This window comes from Alosa pseudoharengus, unplaced genomic scaffold, assembly GCF_046254945.1.
Source record: "Alosa pseudoharengus isolate Yale_2024_CS ecotype anadromous, Long Island Sound unplaced genomic scaffold, YU_APseudo_1.1 YU_APseudo_1.1_scf_1, whole genome shotgun sequence".
Taxonomy (NCBI): domain Eukaryota; kingdom Metazoa; phylum Chordata; class Actinopteri; order Clupeiformes; family Clupeidae; genus Alosa; species Alosa pseudoharengus.
This window is the reverse complement of record NW_027468564.1, coordinates 5,843,983-5,871,029: the sequence shown is the minus strand read 5'-3', so window position 1 is coordinate 5,871,029 and position 27,047 is coordinate 5,843,983. Positions and strand designations below refer to the sequence as shown.

General features: G+C 45.6%; 1 protein-coding gene across 5 annotated transcripts in view; it reads left to right on the top strand.

Annotated features, from left to right (window-relative positions):
• LOC143135616 (protein NLRC3-like) overlaps positions 1–3,424 on the top strand; it is a 63,721-nt gene extending 60,297 nt beyond the window's left edge. For all 5 annotated transcript variants that reach the window (XM_076296142.1, XM_076296141.1, XM_076296143.1 and 2 more), the window contains one exon: positions 1,615–3,424. In XM_076296142.1, coding sequence (XP_076152257.1) covers positions 1,615–1,642 — 28 coding nt within the window. In that variant the 3' untranslated portion in view covers positions 1,643–3,424. The remainder of the gene's footprint in view (positions 1–1,614) is intronic.
• Positions 3,425–27,047: the final 23,623 nt, after the last annotated feature.

The following is a 27,047-nucleotide window of genomic DNA, read 5'->3' as shown; positions in this document are numbered from 1 at the left end:
ACCATATTTGGAGGAGAAATGGCACTGTGCATCACCCTAAAAATACCATACCAACAATGAGGTTTGGAGGTGGTGGCATCAATCATGGTGTGGGCTGTTTTTCATCTCATGGTACTAGCAGACTTCATACAATTGAAGGAATGATGAATGGAGTCATTTTGTTCCGGGAGAATCTTTACATCCACTAGGATGAGACGAGGATGAGACATGGCTAGACCTTCCAGCAGGACAATGATCCAAACCATTTAGCAAAGGAAACTCAATTGGTTTCAGAGAAAGGAAATCAAGGCCCTGACTTCAATCCAATTGAACAGTTTTGGAAGTTAACTAAAGATTAGGATTCACAAGAGGGACCCCTGGAATCTTCAATATTAAATGACTATCTGTTTAAAAGAATGGGCCAAAATCACACCAGAATACTGTGACTGATTACTTTTCGTCATACAGGAAATGCCTTGAAGCTGTCATTACGAATAAAGGCTTTTCCACAAAGTATTTAAGAAATTTCAGCAGGCGTGTTCAATACTTTTTTCCTGTGTCATTCCACTTTATTACACATAACTCTACCTATGGACTTTAATGTTTGGATTTTTTATATGAGTGGATTATCTGAGTTAATGGTAATATCTGGTAAAAAAATTGCATGCAAATACCTCATTGGAAGTATACTTACTGAAAAAAATGTTGACGTGTTCAATACTTATTTTCCCCGCTGTATACCCGTTTCATAATTTTTTTTTTTTTACTTTTAGCCGTATTGATGGTTTAAAATAGGAGATGAGTCATGACACCGTTAAATTTTGGCACTTCGAACGTTACCATTTCACTACGGCAAGCTTTTTGACAACCAACATGACAACATTAATAGGAGACAGATAATACGGATATCGTTTGACAAGTGGAAACCTTTCTCTTTACATGACTCCAGAAAATGATATGTTTAACAATTCAACTGGGCAAAGAAATTGACACTTTGCCTGAAGTTATCGTGCCCCGGCTACTTAGCTGATTCACTCACGTTACGTTATGCTATGTCAGCAACGATATACCAGGTAGGCTAACTTACTTTGAAACATTAGACAGGTGAATACAGTATCAATACTATTATAATAAAGTGACTACATGAGTAACGTTACATTTCAAAAATAATTGGCCTTCAATTCACAACAAAACCATGGTTAACTGACATGAAATTAGCCTTGCCACACAAGTCACTACTATTAGCCAACTCCAAACTTGTTCTCTATAAGCCTTTATACGCCAAATACAACAACAAAAAACATAATCGTGAGATTTTACATGTACAAGGCCATCCCCATATGTCTAGAAGGCGCTACGATTTGTACAAAGCCCACAGGGTCTGTTCTCTGATCATTTCCACTCAAGAGATACTTGTTTCTCCATTGGCCTCCAGTGATCTATCGGTCGATTGTTGCCCTCAGCAATATGGCGGCGCCGTTGACATACGTTCTGGAGTCCAATGCGGCATCTTTGTATATATATATATATATATATATATATATCTATGCCTCTGTCTGTCATGCAGTCTGGCTCACTGGGAGATGGTTGTCATGGACACTGGTTGATGATCCTCTTCTCTACTTTATCCTACAGAACTAATTGGGGAACAGTAGAGTGTTGAGCCACGGGCCTTAACTGGATGGGGTCTGTGGTGCAGAAGCTCATTACATGGGATCCAGCACGCACGCATACACACACACCAGTGTGCACACACACACACACACACACACCAGCAACACACAGGAAACAGCCTCTTCCTGAGTGAAGCTCAGCAGTGAGATGAATGGAGAGTGGAGTCATGTCCTGATCAGCCAGAGATGATTGACAGCATGCAGCATGGACTTAACATACAGAGGTGGACCAGTTACTCTCCAACATGAGCACAGATTGTGTGAATGTCAGCATTTGTTGTATCTATATGTTATTTTTTTGTCACCATGTGGACATGTGGACTGAGGTAGACACTGTATTAACAACACACACACACACACACACTTGTCATCTATGAAACCATGTGGACTGAGGTAGACACTGTATTACAGTTTTTTTCAACTGTTCACACACTAAATGTTTCCTTGTCACACAATTTACGGTTGAAATGTTCAGAACCAATGCAGATACTTTGAAATGAAAATGAATTGGAATTTAGCATAATGTTCTACAAAAAGTCGAATTTATACAAAACTTGTCTTTTGTCCCCAAGTTACCATTAGCTCAATGTTTTTTTCTGTGCCTCTGGAAATGCCTTTGGAACACAGTTGAAAGGGTCTAATGTATAGGCCTATGAATATACATGTCTTTGGCAAAATCAGCTTTTTGTTTTTGGCTTCAATATTGCTTACATGTTTACTGTGTATTTCAACTTTTCTCTCTAGATGACTTTCACTCTTGTATGGAAATATACATAGCCCATGAAATACAAAAGAGCTTTAGGTTTTGGGCAACAGTATGTACATGTTGTATCCAAAATGTCATATTATGGACTTCCGGTTGGGCTCCAGCTAAGATGGCCGCCTAAACTTGAACTTGCAAAGCCACCTTCGATATTTGCTCTCAAACTGAGTCAAACGTGCTTTAACGGCAGTTTTATTTGTTGACAATTACAATGGAATCGGCAGAGAAGGGAACTGTGGAGGAGTTATGCCCCCTTACCCCCTCACCGCTATCTAAATCGGCAAAGAAGAGAGCCAAGAAACAGCTCTTTGATGAGAACGCGGATTCGATCTTGGAGTGCAGCGCTGAGGGCCCTGTCTTAGCCACGCTAATATATGAGATGCGGGGGACTCTACGCAAACTTTCTCTGGATGTGAAAGCTATACGGGGCGATATGGACCCATTTCAAAAGAAACTCTCCAATGTGGAGACTGAGGTCTCAGTAATGAACGCCTCTCTAATGACTTTGAACAAGTTTACTGACATTATCCAAGCCGCTCAGCGAGAGGACAGGCTACCAGTTAGGGAAGCTACTTCTGCGATTGCTAAGTGTACAATCGAGAGTTGAAAGACAGAAATCGTCGAAATAACCTGTGCCTTGTTAACCTTCCAGAGAATGAAGACGGGGACAACGCTATTGCTTTTCTACAATGCCAGCTTCCTATCTGGTTCCCTTCACTGTCTGATCGAGGGATAATCAAAATTGAAATTTAGCCGTCTAGCTCCATTGACTCCCATTGATTTTGCACTCATGGCGATCGCCCCTAGTGGAACTCTGGTGGAACTGCAACCAAAATTCGGTACAATGGGACTTAATACGGAGTGGCCAGGCTCTCCGTAGACGGGCTCTGGTTATACTTAATTAATATTGGTAATTTCGAGACTGCATAGCCTATACAGCAAGGCATCGTTTTTTCGGCACATGATTTGATCTTTAGAAGGCATTAGGCTACCGTCCAGCCATCAAGATAATGCATCGCAGTAGGCAATTGTTGCGTTTGTGGAAAAATTTATCGTTAGCTTATTTCTGTGAACAGTCTTCTATCCCAAGTTAAACATGGCAAGGTAGCCTGTGCCTAAAAGCTGAAAGCATTCGTGTTGTGTGTAAGGCGATACGTGATTGAAGGTGTAGCCTTTGTTAGCGCATCTTCCAATCGTATGAGTGTGCGAGTTCAGTTACTGCAAGGTACTGTACGGTAAAGTGTATTTTTTTTGCGTAGGCTTAATGTTGTCCATTGTCGTTTTAACAGTGAAAACCAGGTTTAGTTATGTTTTTGTGTGTAATTATGAACACAAATAAAGGGAACATTTTCATACAAACACAGATTTATTTACTGAAAATTAGCAGCCTATCCAAAGTTATGCAAAGTTTGTGTTAACGTTTCACACGGTCAGGATATTGGATGTCACTTCTACAAGTACCCCAGGCATATATTTGAACCTTTTTGAGCTCTTTAGTTATTTATACTTACGCCACTCGCAAAAGAACCATTATAACACAACACAACAGCAAAGAAGAGTGCACATATCCAATGAGATTTTTGACGAGGAGCAGAAGATCTCTGGCCTTACCGTTTATGAATAAAAAATGATATGGAATAGAAACATCTGAAATCTATTTCTTTCAGCTTAAAGTTGGCAACAAAGAGCATTCATAGCCTAGAGAAAATGATACATTTTTCTTTATCTGCAATGTTCCAGGAAGATAGGCTTACATAGGCTATTAGGCTGTCCCTATTTGATCACAGGTTCAAGAAAACGCCTTAGAGTGGATATAACGTCAATGCATTCTAGTTGTATTTGGTTATATTTCATGTTGCGTTTTGCTTCCCAGCATGCATTGCGATTAATTTACGCATTTTAGGCTATTATTAGTTTGTTTTGAATTTTGAAACAATATGGTTTGAATAATTTAGCTTAGGCTAGCCTAGGCCTACTCTGATGATGTTTTGAACAATATGCTATGGGGTATGCACATTAAAAAATCTTTTTAATTAAGAAAAAGACCCCGTAGATGTGAAATTATCAGCCCGGTATAAAGGTCCATGTCTACTCACTATCAGTATAATGCATAAGGAGGACGTGATATCATGCATGACTGGCCTATGTGAAAACATGAAGTAAGTGTAAGGGCTATGATATGGTCCCGCATCTGCGTCCCGCGCACGTGGCACTGGTGACCGCGTGACAAGAATTGCGTCATTTTTACGGCATGCGTCACGTTTTTAAGTCGACCGAAATTTAAGACCGCGCATCACTTTGACGCGTAGACTGCGCATGTGTGAAACGGAACTGCTGTAACACTCCCCTCCAGTAGGTGGACCTCATAGAAGAACAACACTTAAAACCTTGAAACAAACCTAGACAGAAGAAGACTTGTTTGGTTAACATAACGACGATGGAGCAGAGCGCCTGTCCTCAGCTTGCCTGGCTATCGAGTTGCATGAAACACCTCGACATGGAGTCAACTTCGACCGATGTAAAGCCACAATCCACAGATACAGATTCTTTAACATTATCTTTAACGGTTACTTCACCATCTATGGTGTAGAACCCAAAGTATTTCAAGACAACACATTTTAGATGAGTTGGGGAAGTAATTGTCCGCTCAGGCTGGCCGTTCTGTGTGTTATCTTCCATTTTCAAAACAGGGTGGCTGCATGGGCTCTGGCTCCAGTCATTATTGTGGCTAGGCTACTGGCTATAGACCTCTGAAGTTCGCTTACAAAGCTGCCATCTTTGACATCCGGTATCTGGCGATTTTTCCTATGGAAAAATAACATGGGGATTTTGAATTATCGCACCTGTTAAACTCTCGCGGGGATGAAAAAGTCTGAAATGCAGACGTTTTCCTGAACACACTTTTGTCCTCTGCCTTCGAGTGGATACTGTGATCTCCGGTACGTGAAAGCGGCACACTTAGATTTTTGCTACCTCAGAGCTAACTTGCAATGCAACTTGCCATAGGTAGTTAGCTTCAATTAACAACCGGATCTCCTTATATGGGCAAAGAAGGCCGTTTGTTTTTTGTTTTTTTTAGGCGAACTTCTATTATTGGCTTGATTTGGTCATGAGCCCTGGATCATAGAGCACTGAATGAGATGGCAAACAATAAAATAAAAAACAAACTAATCATAGACTGTAGAAATGCGCTACACATGGCACTAAAAACCGAATAGTTTATTTATACAGTAGTTCGACTACGGATATTTCACGTCATGTTCGAATAAAAAGTGACAGCCCTACTCCCTGCATAGAGAGCTGACATGACTTTGGATTAAATGCATCTTTTAAAAATGAGCGTAGCCTAGCAGCTATTACTGAACAATGCTGAAATCAAAACGCAAAACCCAGAGCCATTTAAAGGTATCTATCTACAAGGCTCTGGCGAAACCCAGTAACACTTGTTGATCGAGATGCATTCTCGCCTGTTCCGTATATAATGCGCTATCAATAATGATACTAATAATAAAAGGAATGTAGCCTACCTCTCCCAGGTGCACTCATTATCACCTACTCCTGAACAATGCTCAAATCTCGAAACTCGCCTGTCAACACCGGATAATGCGTTATCATAATAATAATTGAAGGAATGTAACCTACTACCTCTCGCTCTAGATGCACCCATTATCACAGTGAGACATTAACATTAGACACAAACACAAAGAACTAGGCTACTTCAAAACTTTTATTGACACGTCATAATTACAGGTCTTTGGTTCATACTTTTTGGTATGAGGCAGGTGTGAAGCCTCAATACAAATTTAATTGAGGACATCTGTACGCACAACTCTTTCTTACCATGGCACTGCTGTGTTTAGAAAAATGTATTTACTTTGTATCGCACCAACATTGCAGCCCTCGAGGCACTGAGTCACTCAGCTATAAGTAGCCTAATAAGCAAGTAAGCTATAAGCAAGTCTATCAGCTATACTAACAGGTGTGCTGTGTATGTTCTGGTGGATGATAAATGGAGCGATGCGATGGGCCAACTTATCATACTTCCCTGCATCTCCTCATTCTCCTCATCTAACAGCCGCATCTTTTGCACATACGTGTGGAACACTCCTTCACTAGCTCTACCTTCTATCAGTGCTCGCACATCCCATGTTCTTTTCTTCAGGCGTTTCAGGCTTCTTTGGTGGTTGTGTCCTACTTTCAGGCTCGACGTACCGCCCCCAGTTGGTATCACAGTTTATCCGTAGTGCGCAGGCGCTAACCTTAATGACAACAGAAATTGGAGTATGCCTCATGTTCGCGTCAAAAATGACGCACGTCTTCGACACGCGCAAATGTGACGGAGGAGTATACCATTTCCTTAACTGATTGTGTAATTGTCAGGCAAATCATAAATGCGATCACATGTTACGACAATCTCTCTCCTAGCAGCCTATGAAGCCTACAGAATGCAATACCGCGCAATCACGTTTCATTTATTATTTTTTTTACCATTGTGGAAATATAAACGTTGCGCGCATAACGTCGCGGTGACCATTAAAGAACGTCCCCTCAAAGTCTCGGGGACGTCTTTTAGACGTCCCGAAAACAGGTCCGCGGGATGTCAAGGGAACCCTACACAATGTCGAGGAGGTGATGTTCGCCAGGGGACCTTTAGGGGACGTCGCCAGGACTTTATTTTGTTTACTGGGTAGTTCCCCCTTCTGTGTGACTAGTTATTCCCCTTTGGGTTTGAGTTCAAGAAGTTAATACGCAAGCACTGGCATATAGTGGAGTCTGATCCTAAACTGAAAAATATTTACAAAGAGCCACCTAGACTGGTTTTCAGACGTCCACCCAATATTAGAGACCAGGTAGTGAGGGCCCATATTCCTGTAAGTAAACTCACAGGAACCATCAACATCCCAGATGGTAACTACAAATGTGGGGGGTATGCACAGTGTGGATACACCACAAGATGCAAAACATACACACAACCACACAGTGGCAAACATATTAAGTTCCGGGGCATCATTACTTGCAACACCACTTTTGTTGTTTATTTAATTAAATGCCCCTGTGGTCTTGGACACGTTGGAAAGACTTGTAGGGCTCTCCGCACACGTAGGGAACATCGTAGCAACATCAGATGTGGGGATGAGAAAAACCCTGTGGCAGCACATTTTAAAAAAGCAGGAATTTAAATTCAAGATGACGGCGAACGGTAAACTTCCTGAAGGTACTGTCTGCATAAATCGTCTTGTAAATAAACTACCAGTGCTTTTTTAAAGTTCTTAATGTCTCGTTTTAAATGTCAAGGCCCTCGGAAGTCTACGGAAGTCTAGTGTGAAGCTACTTTGAGCCTCATAAATGGTGTAAAACAGTGATTTATTTGCATGGCTAGGCCGATGCCCGAGGCACCCCCATCGAAAAACTGTTGGTAGCATCGGCTAACTAGCGCCAGATTTCTGAGTGCAGGGGATAAGCCGAGATGAGCTATGAGACATACGTTCACACTAGGTATCATGTCTCAACACACTTTAGGTTAACCCTTTACCCGCCAAAGTCGCAAAATTGCGACAAACAACGTCACTGATTAAAACAGACCATAGATCCATGTACGGTGACAAATCTCATTTGTACTCTCCACCACTAGTTGGCAGACACCCAGAGCTTCGATTCAAGCTCAACCTTTTTTTTTTTCAAAATGTTGAGGAAGCACGAGAGAAACACGCGAGAATCACACAAAGAAGGCGTGCATTTCCTCCATAACGCGGAAGCGATGCGGGCCATAGTTTTGCACAAATTGAAGCAGAAATACACCAAATGTTGAAAAAAAAATTCACGTGTGATGAAGTATCGGGTCTTTTATTCATCTGTTCTGATTCTAAAGGATAAAATCTGCATTTTGGAGGATACGATCGATCGTCTATTGGCAGTGATAGTCACGGAGCGTCTGTGAATGGAGGTGCGTCTTGGCGTCATTGCGACAGTGTTCACTACCAGTGTTCACTGACAGTGTTCACATACCATGCTTATTTCGACCCTCTGCCCAACATAGCTGTAGGTGCCAGTGGTAATAGTGATGATAGTGTCCGTAATGGACGTGGTATTACACGCGATTACACACGAGAAACACATAAGAAGACGTGCATTTCTTCCATAACACGGAAGCAATGCAGACCATAGTTTCGCACAAATTGAAGCAGAAATACACCAAAATGTTGAAGTAAAAGTTCACATGTGATGAAGTTTTGGGTCTGTTATTTACCTAGTCTGATTCTGAAGGAGAATATCTGCCTTTTGGAGAATATGAGCGATCGTCTAGTCACGGTACGTCTGTGAATGGAGGTGCGTCTTTGCGTCAGTGTTCACTAAGCATACCATGCTTATGTCGACCCTCTGCCCAACGTAGCTGAAGGTGCCAGTGGTAAAGGTGATGATAGTGTCCGTAATGGATGTAGTAAAGACAGCAGGGGTAGTAAAAATAGGGCTCTGAAAACTACAAAGTCACCCACGATAGGAACTGATTTGACCAGGCTACTTTATTGTATAGTAGAATAAGGTTTGTGGTTATAGTAATAGTTTACTATTGTTGGTTTACATGTGACTGCTTTCCTGTTCAGGTGTTATGTGGGTGAAATGACAAAAAAGTAAGCAAAACTGCTCAAATATATGTTCAACATCCAGTATTTACTGAAATGTGCATAATTCGAGGTGGTTGTCATCCAGAAAAATGTATTTACTTTGTATCGCACCAACATTGCAGCCCTCGAGGCACTGAGTCACTCAGCTATAAGTAGCCTAATAAGCAAGTAAGCTATAAGCAAGTCTATCAGCTATACTAACAGGTGTGCTGTGTATGTTCTGGTGGATGATAAATGGAGCGATGCGATGGGCCAACTTATCATACTTCCCTGCATCTCCTCATTCTCCTCATCTAACAGCCGCATCTTTTGCACATACGTGTGGAACACTCCTTCACTAGCTCTACCTTCTATCAGTGCTCGCACATCCCATGTTCTTTTCTTCAGGCGTTTCAGGCTTCTTTGGTGGTTGTGTCCTACTTTCAGGCTCGACGTACCGCCCCCAGTTGGTATCACAGTTTATCCGTAGTGCGCAGGCGCTAACCTTAATGACAACAGAAATTGGAGTATGCCTCATGTTCGCGTCAATAATTCGAGGTGGTTGTCATCCAGTGACGTCATAATGTGCAAATTAGATGTGTGCATTTACACCCTTCATAAACTTGCGTTCATACTCAATGATTTTCACATTTACAGTAGGACTTTATCTCTGACCACTTTCAAGCCATGGCCTTTTGAAATTTGTATGTAAAAATCGAATGATGTTTTTTTTAAAACCTGGCGCCTAAAGGTTTAATATCACACCGGAATTCCCCTTTAATTGACTGAGTGTGCTGTTTAAATGATTATACATATTTCATGATGTATTTCCTACTTTTGTGCGTTCAGTAACAAGTGAGTATCTGTATTGTGTTCGGTGTAATGTATCAAGTAATTTAAGAAATATCGTAAGTGTGAGGCACGCGATTCGCGCGTGCATTTTACCGCGAGTGCATGTTTACAGCGAGTGTATGTTTACCGCGAGTGCAATGCTTATGTTGCCACACATAAATGTTAGGTTCCATTCCCTTTGAATGTCGAACAGTGCCCTGTTTCTTATTATGTATGCGTATGTGAATTGTTTACCATATTATGCTGTACTTACCTGTTACATATTCATCAGTAGTGCTAATGTGGTGAGGTCATGCTATGTTCAGCTAAGTTAGGTTGCTATTGTAACATGTAGCAGACATGTGTAGGCTATAGCTCATGTTGCAGCTTATGTTAAATGGGGTGGTCTGAAGTAGCTACATTACTCATGGGTGTGGTTTGGGCGTAATGTGCAAAAAAAACAATCAGAGCGTCATCTCACATTGCCTTTAACAACAGGCGCGCTTGTTCCATGTCGGATTGCTATTATGATGGCGGATTTGCCAAGCACAGCCAGGAGCGGTTCACAGCGCTATAAGGACTGTTCAGTTGGGAACAGTTTGCTATTGATTTTTCTTCTTGACGAAATGGTTAGCTACCAAAATCTTGTAAGAGCGGCTATTTTTAACTAGGCTAAACTTTGAGACATCCTGTTGAAACAAAAAAAATGCTTCTGGAAAGACACTGGTTCCTATCACATTCAGGGTCTCTCGTGGTTGCATAAGTTTGTCAGAAACCAGAGGCCTACTCTTGCAACCAGTTTACTTCCTGGGTTCATGTTCAACAGTTGCCATAGAAGCACAAAGTCATACTCGCGTTGGCACACCCCCGAGACAGAGTGGGGGAGGGTGTGCAGTGGCTCTTACACCGTCATCAGAGACTCTCTAATGCGGAGACACAGCTCTCAAAAAATCCTCCATAGAAATGCATGGGGTTAGTTTGTAACACATATCCCACCCCTTCCTCGGCAAAACGTTGACATGTGAATACATTGAGCCAATCATGTGGTGTGATGTGAATACATTGAGCCAAATTATATGGTATGTTGTGAAGACATCTTCCCAATCATGTGTTGTGAACTCGCCGCTGGAGCAAGATTGGTGTCGTGAAACCTTGCGCACGCGCATTTCTGCTGAATAGGATGCCCGATGAGTGTCCAAAAAGCGTTGCTATATGGCCGCCGAGTGGAGGGACTTGTGTAACAGAGTTGAAAATAACCTCACTTACATAAAGTGAATTCTTTCAAAATTATGATCTACATTGTTATTGTAATCTCTATTTTTATATACACTGGTTTTTATATGTTTAAAATGTTTTCATATGTCGTACCCATTCACATGAGTTTAAAACCTGAGACATTGCGACTGCAATTGTATTTTCATTTCTACTTTGCATTTCAATATTTTGAGCATTTGCGCTTCCCGTACTCCAGTCAGAACTAGTCTGCTGGAGGTAAGCTGTGCATAGAGAATGCTCCGTGAATAATTTTGTGTTTTAATATAAAATAACATGTTTGTCTTCCACACTGGTTCAAATACGTATATACATAAGTTGTATTAATAGATAATTTCTGCAAGTAATGCTAGAGTGTTGTCTAAGATGGTATCTAATCGAGCTATTGTGGGCTACGTCTTTTTGGCGGCAGCCACGTTACGTTAGCTAGCTAGTGTTGAAAAAAAAATTCACATGTGATGAAGTCTTGTATCTGTTATTCACCTATTCTGATTCTGAAGGAGAATATCTGCCTTTTGGAGAATATGATCGATCGTCTATTGACTGATAGTCACGGTGCGTCTGTGAATGGAGGTACGTCTTTGCGACAGTGTCCACTAAGCATACCATGCTTATTTCGACCCTTTGCCCAACATAGCTGGAGGTGCCAGTGGCAATAGTGATGATAGTGTCCGTAATGGACGTGGTATAGACAGCAGGGGTTGTAAAAATAGGACTCTGAAGAACTACAAAGTCACCCGCGATATGGAACTGATTTGACCAGGCTACTTTATTTTATAGTAGCATAGGGTTTGTGATTATAGTAATAGTTTACTATTGTTGGTTTACATGTGACTGTATTCCTGTTCATTTGTTATGTCGGTGAAATGACAAAAAAAGAAAGTAAAACTGCTCAAATATGTTCAACATCTAGTATTTACTGAAATGTACATAATTCACGGTGGTTACCATCCAGTGACGTCATAATATGCAAATTAGATGAGTAAATTTACCCCCTTCATAAACTTCTGTTCATACTAAATGATTTTCACATTTACAGTAGGACTTTATCTCTGACCACTTGCAAGCCATGGCCTTTTGAAATTTTGATGTACAAATCCAATTTATTCTTTTTAAACCCTGGCGGCTAAAGGGTTAACATTCTCTGGGTCCATCTGGTTACAGCCATCAGTGTAGCCATCAGCAGTACATTTGAATGAATGAAACCTTTACTTTTATTTGCCCTTATAAATGCTCAGTCTCTCTAACCAATAAGACCTTCATCCTAAATGACATGATTTCATCTCACAAACCTGGCCCCATGTTGGTGATATTTCTCCACTTGGTGATCTGTGCTGCTCTCCACATTGTAGTTTCTTAATATTTCTGACCGAAACCTGGCTCCATGTTGGTGATATTTCTCCACTTGGTGATCTGTGCTGCTCTCCACATTGTGCATGTGTGAGAGTTTCTTACATGCCGAGTCCATGCTGCATGCTGTCAATCATCTCTGGCTGATCAGTGTGTGTGTGTGTGTGTGTGTGTGTGTGTCTGTGTATCTGTGTGTGTGTTGTGTAATTTCACCAAAATGAGAAACAAAAAGAAGAATTTTGAACTTTATCCAATGTTAAGATTTCTGTACTGTATGCCAATTATTGGCTATTTCATTTTCATATAATGGCTCATTTCCATATTTAATCATAACATTTAGATAACTTTAGAAATATTTCAAGTTTAATCAGCTGTTGTGTGGGGATGTCTATTAGTTAAGATTGTATTCACCTGTAATATATCCCTGCATAAGCGTATAATAGACATAAACAAGGTAATACTACAAAAAGGTACCAATGCAATGTCATAATTACTTATTGTCTACCTCTACGCTGGCATACCTTGTTAAAAATCACTGAGACTTCTTCCCCTAAGATAGTACCCACCAACACCTCTGGCTCAAGGACTATATGGCTGCTGGTACAGAATAGAGGCCTCTGTCTCTCATGCAGCCTGGCTCACTGGTAGAGGCTTGTCATTGATGCCACTGATTGATGCCACTGATTGATGGCAGCTGATGAGTTGGACAATATATTAACATCTATCACCATCTATTGTAAAATATGTATAATTAGGATTTGTATTGCTCTCTCTGTTTTTAACCATATTGCTTGATGGTGTTGTTAAAATGGCTTACATCAAAGTGTGTGTGTGTGTGTGTGTGTGTGTGTGTGTGTGTGTGTATGTGTGTGTGTTTGTGTGAATGGGGCATGGCAGGACAGAGACAGAGTGGTGTAGGAGCCAAATGGAGTTTTGAGTTGATTTCCATTCATTATTTGATGATGTTTTTATATTGTAATTGTATTTACTTCAATGAATCGATGCTGATTAATCTGTGTTTTTGAGTGAGTTTGTCTTTTAAATGGTTGTTTTTTAAATAAACTAGTGCAGTGCCCGTTCAAACATGCTATTCCTGTAGCCCAATTACATGCCTGCAGGTAGGCCTGCTTTAATAATAGGATGATAGGGAAAAACATAATTCCAGGTAAGCATTCAATAATGAATAGGCCTACAGATAATATAATAATATAATAAATGTGAAGTGAGCAGAATTTAAGCATGGCTGCATGTGACATTTTTTACAAATCAAAATGACATAATCCTAACAGCTGTTTTGAGTCAAGGCTATATGCTTAGCCTATTGAATAACTTGATGATAGAGAAAACAAACCATTTTGTGGAACTATGCATCATATGGAATTTGCAACGGTGTGACTCAAAAACAGTCTCTGGTGGCCTATAAGTGACATCACACTCTGTCTGCCACTTGTTGCTTGTCGCTGGTTATGCTTTGCATGTGTGGCATTCTGAGACGTTCTTTAAAGGAACACGCCACCCAAAATCAGTAGTGATATATGTTCTTACCGTAACTTTCACGAGTTGAGTCGTACCTCTCCCGCGTCGGTAGGTGCACTCAAACGCTCTGTCGCGCGGTGCGAATGTGTTAGCATGTTGCTATGCTAGCGGGCTCTGCCGTGGCCGTAGAGAGAGGCACATAGCAGTATTCAAACACCTCCACGTTTTACCTACTTAAATACAGTTGCACGAGTAGTTGATGAAAAATGTTAGGGCACACAACATGAAACGTGACGATTTTCCAAGCGAATAAACATGAGAACTACAATGTGTGGCGCAATAGCACTTGGGAGTACTTCGACCTAGCGTGGTAATATTATTAACACCTAATTGTAGATCCTATCCACCACAGAGTTTAGAATCCATGCTGGATGACCCTCAGCCACACACACTAGAGATGAGCTGATGGGCTATTATTTCAACCATAACTGCATAGCAAAACTTATCATCCATCAGCCATCCATCAGCACCAAAGTTTGTTGACCAATTTTCAAAACTGCACCTGCCCACCATCCGCTGGTTGTTTTAATGTAGGCTATATGGGTGATGCAGCGCTGCTGACGTGAGGCTAGAAAGCCCTTGCCTGTTCTAGAAAGACTGATCTAATGCAGCAAATATATTAAAAGGCAAAAGTCGTACATTGGCTAGGCCTATCCCCAGAATATCAGCAGCAAACTCAGTCTCTGTCGCGCAAAACAGTCTCCAAATAAAACGCACATCGGCCTGTTGCCTATTCTGCCAGCTTGTGACAATATATCGTCCAAAATGCTTGATTGCATTGCATTCTCCACATTTTTAGCTACATTTTCATGTACCACATCAGCATTTTTGTTCAGTGAATCTTTTGTAAATTGCTTTACAATTACCGTCGGGCCTATAGGCCTATTGCCTGGCTTGCCTCAGCTTCGGTCACGTCCTTTTACAATTTTATCATTGTAATAAAAAACGCAATTTGCCACATAATTTCAGCATGCTCCTGGCCTACTAATTAATGCCTATTGTACTTTATTTTTTGCAAAAAGAAAGAAATCCTTGATAAAATAACAAGTCATTCACATTATAGGCTACTTTACACACTGTTATGTCAGGTTGACTGACAAGCCTGTTCTGAAGACTCCCATTCATTTTGACTGCACGAGCGCGTCTTTTTCAGACAGACATCGCAATTCATTTTATAGCAGGCCATCGGACAAATATGACGCCTCGATATTAAAGAAACTCCGACTCCATTCATTCTGAAAGTCCACCGCACAACAATGCAACGTGCATGTTCACATTTTTAGTAACAACCGCCAAACTTGCTTGCTTGCCTTACACATCTAAGTTTTCCGACTATTTTTCTTACCTTCTTTTTCCGCTGTGGATGTTAGTGAGTTTGTAGAAGTTTTAGCTCTTACGTTCGAACATCTCGCACTGCCATCGCCCGATGTCATTTCTTAGTCATATCACTCTCTGTCTCTCTTTTAAATGCCTATTAAATAACCCAGGCAGTCTCATCTAGGATATAACACAGGTTGAAGTTGGTTCTATTTAGGGAGGTGAACATCTGTAGATGACTCAGAAATGACATCGGAAGACAAGGAGTGAATATGGCAAGAGGCAAGCCGAAGTCTGCTGACAAGGGCCCGACGGTAATTGTAAAGCAATTTACAAAAGATTCACTGAACAAAAATGCTGATGTGGTACATGAAAATTTAGCTAAAAATGTGGAGAATGCAATGCAATCAAGCATTTTGGACGATATATTGTCACAAGCTGGCAGAATAGGCAACAGGCAGATGTGCGTTTTATTTGGAGACTGGAGTTTTGCGCGACAGAGACTGAGTTTGCTGCTGATATTCTGGGGATAGGCCTAGCCAATGTACGACTTTTGCCTTTTAATATATTTGCTGCATTAGATCAGTCTTTCTAGAACAGGCAAGGGCTTTCTAGCCTCACGTCAGCAGCGCTGCATCACCCATATAGCCTACATTAAAACAACCAGCGGATGGTGGGCGGGTGCAGTTTTGAAAATTGGTCAACAAACTTTGGTGCTGATGGATGGCTGATGGATGATAAGTTTTGCTATGCAGTTATGGTTGAAATAATAGCCCATCTGCGCATCTCTCGTGTGTGTGCCTCTCTCGCTCAGAGGGGAGGGAGAGGCAGAGGGTCGATCCAGCATGGATTCTAAACTCTGTGGTGGATAGGATCTACAATTAGGTGTTAATAATATTACCACGCTAGGTCGAAGTACTCCCAAGTGCTATTGCGCCACACATTGTAGTTCTCCTGTTTATTCGCTTGGAAAATCGTCACGTTTCATGTTGTGTGCCCTAACATTTTTCATCAACTACTCGTGCAACTGTATTTAAGTAGGTAAAACGTGGAGGTGTTTGAATACTGCTATGTGCCTCTCTCTACGGCCACGGCAGAGCCCGCTAGCATAGCAACATGCTAACACATTCGCGCCGCGCGACAGAGCGTTTGAGTGCACCTACCGACGCGGGAGAGGTACGACTCAACTCGTGAAATTTAAGGTAAGAACATATATCACTACTGATTTTGGGTGGCGTGTTCCTTTAATTCGGGACCATTATCGCTCGTTTCAATTTAGGACCTTGCAGTTGGAATTGTCGTTTGTTTATTTAAAGTCTAAAGACAGTCCAAAGTAGCCTGGGCTATTCATAAGTGACATCACACTGTCTGCCACTCGTTGCTTGTCGCTGGTTATGCTTTGCATGTGTGGCATTCTGGGACGTTCTTTGATTCGGGACCATTATCGCTCGTTTCAATTTAGGACCTTGCAGTTTGAATTGTCGTGTGCTTATTCAAAGTCTAAAGACAGTCCAAAGTAGCCTGGGCTATTCGAAGTGTCCGCTTATTGCACATAATTTTTTACGTCATTTTGAAGAGCCACTGCATATAGCCTACCTGTGTGTGTTGGCATGTTGGCGTGTTGTTGCAAAATCCGTGGAGTTATCTTGCACTCGCTTAAGTTTTTACCCGTGTAACCTACACTGATCCAATTCTGCCAAAGCCCTGCTTCTATCCTCACTGGTGGCTTACAGTCCTACAGTGCTGTGTGGGAGGGGGAGTGGCTAGCGGCGAAAGCCAATGCGTGCTTCCTTTACCGATATAGGCTATTTAACGATATATTTTGCATTTCTTATTCAAACAACGTCAAATTCGGCAGTGCACTTACTCATGCCCGTAGCAAGACGCCTGCCAAGTTTGTAATCAGTCTGACAAACGGTCAGCGAGATATGCGTGCCACAGACACACACACACACACACACACAGACGCTTCTTGCTTTATAGATAGATAGTCATAAGATAATAGTTTAAATGTTTCACTGCAGAAATGTTTTTTATTTATCATTAATTAGTCTCACCATTGCATATGATCTCTAAATGTGACTGGCCACATGTGTGATAGCATCAGCAGCTGGTCCCAGCTCACTGTACAATTCAAACTAGTCAGTCTGAGCCCACAGTGCAGTGATATGGCGCCATCTAGTGGTCAACAGGAGAACACACTGAGGCTTGTTTGTATGAGGAGACTAGCAGCAGCTACACTGAGGCTTGTTTGTATGAGGAGACTAGCAGCAGCTACACTGAGGCTTGTTTGTATGGGAGGAGACTAGCAGCAGCTACACTGAGGCCTGTTTGTATGAGGAGACTAGCAGCAGCTACACTGAGGCTTGTTTGTATGGGAGGTGAATGTAATGCAATTAAAGTCACTCTTCCTGGCCTTGTGTCAAGGTGTCTTTGAGCATGACACTGAGGTGAATAGTACTATACAAATATACTTACAGATACAGTTTGTGAGACCTTGTCCTTGTCAACTGACAAAACAGACAAACAAGTTTTAATACCACACTGCTCTTAGTCTATCTCTGCTGTCTGTGTCTTCTGAATGGTTATAAAGTTGATGATGATGATGATGATGATGACCTTACATGGTCAGCCAACTCCACTGCTCTGATAAAAATAAAAAACGTCTCCACGTCCTCAGGACACTCCAATAAACCCACCTGTCTGTCTGCAGAGCAGCTCAAGGCCTGTTATCAGGGCTCTATTGAGAGTGTTTTAACATGGAGTAACCACACCTGTTATCAGGGCTCTATTGAGAGTGTTTTAACATGCAGTAACCCCACCTGTTATCAGGGCTCTATTGAGAGTGTTTTAACATGCAGTAACCCCATCTGTCTGTCTGTTATATCAGGGCTCTATTGAGAGTGTTTTAACATACAGCATCACAGCACGGTACACAAACTGCACAGCAGCTGAAAGGAAAAGTCTCCAGAGAGTCATGAACACGTTCCGGTAAAATCCTCGGCCTCCTCCTGCCCACACTGGACGACGTCTTCAGAACACGCTGCCTCCAGTCCACAGAGCCAGCAGCGTCCTGACAGATGAACCTCCCCCCTCTCATCAGCTCCTCTACCTGCACACACACACACACACACCCCTCTCATCAGCTCCTCTACCTGCACACACACACACACACACCCCTCTCATCAGCTCCTCTACCTGCACACACACACACACACACCCCTCTCATCAGCTCCTCTACCTGCACACACACACACACCCCTCTCATCAGCTCCTCTACCTGCACACACACACACACACACCCCTCTCATCAGCTCCTCTACCTGCACACACACACACCCCTCTCATCAGCTCCTCTACCTGCACACACACACACACACACCCCTCTCATCAGCTCCTCTACCTGCACACACACACACACCCCTCTCATCAGCTCCTCTACCTGCACACACACACACCCCTCTCATCAGCTCCTCTACCTGCACACACACACACCCCTCTCATCAACTCCTCTACCTGCACACACACACACACACACACCCCTCTCACCAGCTCCTCTACCTGCACACAGACACACACACACCCCTCTCATCAGCTCCTCTACCTGCACACACACACACACACACACCCCTCTCATCAGCTCCTCTACCTGCACACACACATACACACACACACACCCCTCTCATCAGCTCCTCTACCTGCACACACACACACACACACACACACACACCCCTCTCATCAGCTCCTCTACCAGCACACACACATACACACACACACCCCTCTCATCAGCTCCTCTACCTGCACACACACACATACACACACACACACCCCTCTCATCAGCTCCTCTACCTGCACACACACACATACACACACACACACCCCTCTCATCAGCTCCTCTACCTGCTGCCATTTGGAAACACTACAGGGGCCTTTACAGCCCACACCTCCTTTACACCTCCTTTACAGCCTACACCTCCTTTACAGCCCACACCTCATTTACACCTCCTTAACAGCCCACACCTCCTTTACAGCCCACACCTCCTTAACAGCCCACACCTCCTTTACAGCCCACACCTCCTTTACAGCCCACACCTCCTCTACACCTCCTTTACAGCCCACACCTCCTTTACAGCCCACACCTCCTTTACAGCCCACACCTCCTCTACACCTCCTTTACAGCCCACACCTCCTTTACAGCCCACACCTCCTCTATAGCCCACACCTCCTTTACAGCCCACACCTCCTCTACACCTCCTTTACAGCCCACACCTCCTTTACAGCCCACACCTCCTCTATAGCCCACACCTCCTTTACAGCACACACCTCCTTTACAGCCCACACCTCCTTTACACCTCCTTTACAGCCCACACCTCCTTTATAGCCCACACCTCCTTTACAGCCCACACCTCCTTTATAGCCCACACCTCCTTTACAGCCCACACCTCCTTTACACCTCCTTTACAGCCCACACCTCCTTTACACCTCCTTTACAGCCCACACCTCCTTTATAGCCCACACCTCCTTTACAGCCCACACCTCCTTTATAGCCCACACCTCCTTTACAGCCCACACCTCCTTTACACCTCCTTTACAGCCCACACCTCCTTTACACCTCCGTTACAGCCCACACCTCCTTTACAGCCCACACCTCCTTTACACCTCCTTTACAGCCCACACCTCCTCTACAGCCCACACCTCCTTTACACCTCCTTTACAGCCCACACCTCCTTTACAGCCCACACCTCCTCTACAGCCCACACCTCCTTTATAGCCCACACCTCCTTTACACCCCCTTTATACCTCCTTTACAGCCCACACCTCCTCTACAGCCCACACCTCCTTTACAGCCCACACCTCCTCTATAGCCCACACCTCCTTTACAGCCCACACCTCCTCTACACCTCCTTTACAGCCCACACCTCCTTTACAGCCCACACCTCCTCTATAGCCCACACCTCCTTTACAGCACACACCTCCTTTACAGCCCACACCTCCTTTACACCTCCTTTACAGCCCACACCTCCTTTATAGCCCACACCTCCTTTACAGCCCACACCTCCTTTACACCTCCTTTACAGCCCACACCTCCTTTACACCTCCGTTACAGCCCACACCTCCTTTACAGCCCACACCTCCTTTACACCTCCTTTACACCTCCTTTACAGCCCACACCTCCTCTACAGCCCACACCTCCTTTACACCTCCTTTACAGCCCACACCTCCTTTACAGCCCACACCTCCTCTACAGCCCACACCTCCTTTATAGCCCACACCTCCTTTACACCCCCTTTACACCTCCTTTACAGCCCACACCTCCTCTACAGCCCACACCTCCTTTACAGCCCACACCTCCTCTACACCTCCTTTACAGCCCACACCTCCTTTACAGCCCACACCTCCTCTATAGCCCACACCTCCTTTACAGCACACACCTCCTTTACAGCCCACACCTCCTTTATAGCCCACACCTCCTTTACAGCCCACACCTCCTTTACACCTCCTTTACAGCCCACACCTCCTTTACACCTCCGTTACAGCCCACACCTCCTTTACAGCCCACACCTCCTTTACACCTCCTTTACACCTCCTTTACAGCCCACACCTCCTCTACAGCCCACACCTCCTTTACACCTCCTTTACAGCCCACACCTCCTTTACAGCCCACACCTCCTCTACAGCCCACACCTCCTTTATAGCCCACACCTCCTTTACACCCCCTTTACACCTCCTTTACAGCCCACACCTCCTCTACAGCCCACACCTCCTTTACAGCACACACCTCCTTTACAGCCCACACCTCCTTTACAGCCCACACCTCCTTTACACCTCCTTTACAGCACACACCTCCTTTACAGCACACACCTCCTTTACACCACACACCTCCTTTACAGCCCACACCTCCTTTACAGCACACACCTCCTTTACAGCCCACGCCAGCAGCGTCCAGAAAGATGAAGCTCACCCCTCTCATCAGCTCCTCTACCTGCATACACACACACACACACACACACACCATCACTGAAGGGAACTCTAATCAACACAAACACCACACACACACAAACCATCACTGAAGTGAACTCTTATAAACATTCCCCTACCTCAGGGGTGTCAAACATAAGGCCCGGGGGCCAGATCAGGCCCGCCAGCAGGTTTCATACGGCTGATGTTCTGGGTAGGAAGGGGAAATTAAAAAAAAAAGATAGTCTTCAACAATATGTAATAAGCAATATCTCTATGATATATTGATTAAACCTAGCACTACAAACCATCCTCAGGAAGGAAGAGGCTGAAAGAACTGACATGGAAGTAGATTATTTCAAGAAAGAAATAGCGTTAGTACAGTAGCGCATGATTTGTACTTGTTTGTTTAAAGCAACACCAAAGAACTTTTCCTCTGTTGCACGCACTATTTGTTTATCCAGTACCAGCTTTGCAAATAACAATGTCCACAGACAAGGTAGAATATGTTGCATGATTTTATGAAAGTACGATGTATTGCGACATCAGATGCAAGTGAAATTTCTAGTTTCTCATGTCTCATTCTATCGAACTACAGATCCACTACCCGATCCGGCAAACTTACATAGTGCGGTTATAGCCGATAGAGGGCCGCGAAGCGAAGGCAGAGAGTGCCGTTCACCCTGTAACGAGTTGATGAACCACTGAAACGATTTTGGAAACATTATTTTAAGGTACAAAAAAACTCTTTGGTGTTGCTTTAAGTGGATATGGTAAAGGAGTATATCAAACAACACTCTGATACCCATGCAGAAAAATTATAATGACCATGACAATGACGGCCCTCACAAGGTCTCATTCCAACAAATGTGGCCCACTAGCTAATATGAGTTTGACACCCCTGCCCTACCTGCACACTGCCACTGGACTATTGCCTTTTTAAAATGAACCGATTCATTCTTGGATGACTTCATTGGGTCACCACAGCCACAGGGATCTCAGCACAGCAATCGAAGCGTTGAGCCATGCTGTGCTGCCCTGACCATCAGAGAGGTGTCGAGCTGCACTGTGCTGACCATCAGAGAGGTGTCGAGCTGCACTGACCATCAGAGAGGTGTCGAGCTGCCCTGACCATCAGAGAGGTGTCGAGCTGCCCTGACCATCAGAGAGGTGTCGAGCTGCACTGTGCTGCCCTGACCATCAGAGAGGTGTCGAGCTGCCCTGACCATCAGAGAGGTGTCGAGCTGCCCTGACCATCAGAGAGGTGTCGAGCTGCCCTGTGCTGCCCTGACCATCAGAGAGGTGTCGAGCTGCACTGTGCTGCCCTGACCATCAGAGAGGTGTCGAGCTGCCCTGACCATCAGAGAGGTGTCGAGCTGCACTGACCATCAGAGAGGTGTCGAGCTGCCCTGACCATCAGAGAGGTGTCGAGCTGCACTGTGCTGACCATCAGAGAGGTGTCGAGCTGCACTGTGCTGCCCTGACCATCAGAGAGGTGTCGAGCTGCCCTGACCATCAGAGAGGTGTCAAGCTGCCCTGTGCTGCCCTGACCATCAGAGAGGTGTCGAGCTGCACTGACCATCAGAGAGGTGTCGAGCTGCCCTGACCATCAGAGAGGTGTCGAGCTGCACTGACCATCAGAGAGGTGTCGAGCTGCCCTGACCATCAGAGAGGTGTCGAGCTGCCCTGACCATCAGAGAGGTGTCGAGCTGCCCTGTGCTGCCCTGACCATCAGAGAGGTGTCGAGCTGCACTGTGCTGCCCTGACCATCAGAGAGGTGTCGAGCTGCACTGACCATCAGAGAGGTGTCGAGCTGCCCTGACCATCAGAGAGGTGTCGAGCTGCCCTGATCATCAGAGAGGTGTCGAGCTGCACTGACCATCAGAGAGGTGTCGAGCTGCCCTGACCATCAGAGAGGTGTCGAGCTGCACTGTGCTGACCATCAGAGAGGTGTCGAGCTGCACTGTGCTGCCCTGACCATCAGAGAGGTGTCGAGCTGCACTGACTATCAGAGAGGTGTCGAGCGGCACTGACCATCAGAGAGGCGTCGAGCTGCCCTGATCATCAGAGAGGTGTCGAGCTGCCCTGTGCTGACCATCAGAGAGGTGTCGAGCTGCCCTGTGCTGCCCTGACCATCAGAGAGGTGTCGAGCTGCACTGACCATCAGAGAGGTGTCGAGCTGCCCTGACCATCAGAGAGGTGTCGAGCTGCACTGTGCTGACCATCAGAGAGGTGTCGAGCTGCACTGTGCTGCCCTGACCATCAGAGAGGTGTCGAGCTGCCCTGACCATCAGAGAGGTGTCAAGCTGCCCTGTGCTGCCTTGACCATCAGAGAGGTGTCGAGCTGCACTGACCATCAGAGAGGTGTCGAGCTGCCCTGACCATCAGAGAGGTGTCGAGCTGCACTGACCATCAGAGAGGTGTCGAGCTGCCCTGACCATCAGAGAGGTGTCAAGCTGCACTGATCATCAGAGAGGTGTCTAGCTGCACTGTGCTGCCCATCAGAGAGGTGTCGAGCTGCACTGTGCTGCCCATCAGAGAGGTGTCGAGCTGCCCTGTGCTGCCCTGACCATCAGAGAGGTGTCGAGCTGCCCTGACCATCAGAGAGGTGTCGAGCTGCACTGATCATCAGAGAGGTGTCGAGCTGCCCTGACCATCAGAGAGGTGTCGAGCTGCCCTGACCATCAGAGAGGTGTCAAGCTGCACTGATCATCAGAGAGGTGTCGAGCTGCCCTGACCATCAGAGAGGAGTCGAGCTGCACTGTGCTGCCCTGATCATCAGAGAGGTGTCGAGCTGCACTGTGCTGCCCTGATCATCAGAGAGGTGTCGAGCTGCCCTGACCATCAGAGAGGTGTCGAGCTGCACTGTGCTGCCCTGACCATCAGAGAGGAGTCGAGCTGCACTGTGCTGCCCTGATCATCAGAGAGGTGTCGAGCTGCACTGTGCTGCCCTGATCATCAGAGAGGTGTCAAGCTGCCCTGACCATCAGAGAGGTGTCGAGCTGCACTGTGCTGCCCTGACCATCAGAGAGGTGTCGAGCTGCACTGATCATCAGAGAGGTGTCGAGCTGCACTGTGCTGACCATCAGAGAGGTGTCGAGCTGCACTGTGCTGCCCTGACCATCAGAGAGGTGTCGAGCTGCACTGACTATCAGAGAGGTGTCGAGCTGCACTGACCATCAGAGAGGTGTCGAGCTGCCCTGATCATCAGAGAGGTGTCGAGCTGCCCTGTGCTGCCCTGACCATCAGAGAGGTGTCGAGCTGCACTGACCATCAGAGAGGTGTCGAGCTGCACTGACCATCAGAGAGGTGTCGAGCTGCCCTGACCATCAGAGAGGTGTCGAGCTGCACTGTGCTGACCATTAGAGAGGTGTCGAGCTGCACTGTGCTGCCCTGACCATCAGAGAGGTGTCGAGCTGCACTGTGCTGCCCTGACCATCAGAGAGGTGTCGAGCTGCCCTGACCATCAGAGAGGTGTCAAGCTGCCCTGTGCTGCCCTGACCATCAGAGAGGTGTCGAGCTGCACTGACCATCAGAGAGGTGTCGAGCTGCCCTGACCATCAGAGAGGTGTCGAGCTGCACTGACCATCAGAGAGGTGTCGAGCTGCCCTGACCATCAGAGAGGTGTCAAGCTGCACTGATCATCAGAGAGGTGTCGAGCTGCACTGTGCTGCCCATCAGAGAGGTGTCGAGCTGCCCTGACCATCATAGAGGTGTCGAGCTGCACTGTGCTGCCCATCAGAGAGGTGTCGAGCTGCCCTGTGCTGCCCTGACCATCAGAGAGGTGTCGAGCTGCCCTGACCATCAGAGAGGTGTCGAGCTGCACTGATCATCAGAGAGGTGTCGAACTGCCCTGACCATCAGAGAGGTGTCAAGCTGCACTGATCATCAGAGAGGTGTCGAGCTGCCCTGACCATCAGAGAGGAGTCGAGCTGCACTGTGCTGCCCTGATCATCAGAGAGGTGTCGAGCTGCACTGTGCTGCCCTGATCATCAGAGAGGTGTCGAGCTGCCCTGACCATCAGAGAGGTGTCGAGCTGCACTGTGCTGCCCTGACCATCAGAGAGGAGTCGAGCTGCACTGTGCTGCCCTGATCATCAGAGAGGTGTCGAGCTGCACTGTGCTGCCCTGATCATCAGAGAGGTGTCGAGCTGCCCTGACCATCAGAGAGGTGTCGAGCTGCACTGTGCTGCCCTGACCATCAGAGAGGTGTCGAGCTGCACTGATCATCAGAGAGGTGTCGAGCTGCACTGTGCTGACCATCAGAGAGGTGTCGAGCTGCACTGTGCTGCACTGACCATCAGAGAGGTGTCGAGCTGCACTGTGCTGCCCTGACCATCAGAGAGGTGTCGAGCTGCACTGTGCTGCCCATCAGAGAGGTGTCGAGCTGCACTGTGCTGCCCATCAGAGAGGTGTCGAGCTGCACTGACCATCAGAGAGGTGTCGAGCTGCACTGTGCTGACCATCAGAGAGGTGTCGAGCTGCACTGTGCTGCCCTGACCATCAGAGAGGTGTCGAGCTGCCCTGATCATCAGAGAGGTGTCGAGCTGCACTGTGCTGCCCTGACCATCAGAGAGGTGTCGAGCTGCACTGACCATCAGAGAGGTGTCGAGCTGCACTGACCATCAGAGAGGTGTCGAGCTGCCCTGATCATCAGAGAGGTGTCGAGCTGCACTGTGCTGCCCATCAGAGAGGTGTCGAGCTGCCCTGACCATCAGAGAGGTGTCGAGCTGCACTGTGCTGCCCATCAGAGAGGTGTCGAGCTGCACTGTGCTGCCCATCAGAGAGGTGTCGAGCTGCCCTGACCATCAGAGAGGTGTCGAGCTGCACTGTGCTCATAACCATCTCAACCAGCGCATCATCGATCAGAATCCGTGGAGGAGCCAGCTGAGTGGACGCACTGATTGGATGAGGAGAGAGTGGAGCTGATTGGATGAGGAGAGAGTGGCGCTGATTGGATGTGGAGAGAGTGGCGCTGATTGGATGAGGAGAGAGTGGTGCTGATTGGATGGGGAGAGAGTGGTGCTGATTGGATGTGGAGAGAGTGGAGCTGATTGGATGTGGAGAGAGTGGTGCTGATTGTGGGCCAGCTCCGTCTGCACTGTAGTGGGCATATGTGCAGAACCTCCCCCCACCTGGTCAATCCCTCAATATCATTGGCCAGAGCTGCTCAACCTGGTCAATCCCTCAATATCATTGGTCAGAGCTGCTCCACCTGGTCAATCCCTCAATATCATTGGTCAGAGCTGCTCCACCTCTCCCCACCTGGTCAATCCCTCAATATCATTGGTCAGAGCTGCTCCACCTCTCCCCACCAGGTCAATCCCTCAATATCATTGATCTCTGACGTCCATGTGTCCAACCTGTCTGTTTTAGAGTGTGTGTGTGTGTGTGTCTAACATCCATGCAGTACACACAGGAGTGGTAAATAGCACCCAAGCCTATGAGCTGTGTGTATTTAGCCTGCTGTTATTGTCCATATTGAATAATAGTGTAACAACCTGTATGTTGATGTGCTCATTACATAGGCTACATAATTTACTCATATGCCTTTAGGGTCAAGTAGGCTAAATGTTAATGAATGATTTTAAGCTATGTCATCGTAGCACTAGAGAAATGTTTGCTTTCTTTTTATCTTTATTTCCTGTCCTTTCTTCCCCCTACCTTATGAAACTACTGATTTGGTTTGGGATATTTTCCCTGTGGAAAATGTCACATAAAGTGACATAATATGACTAATGGTGCGTTCAGGCCATCTTGGAATATT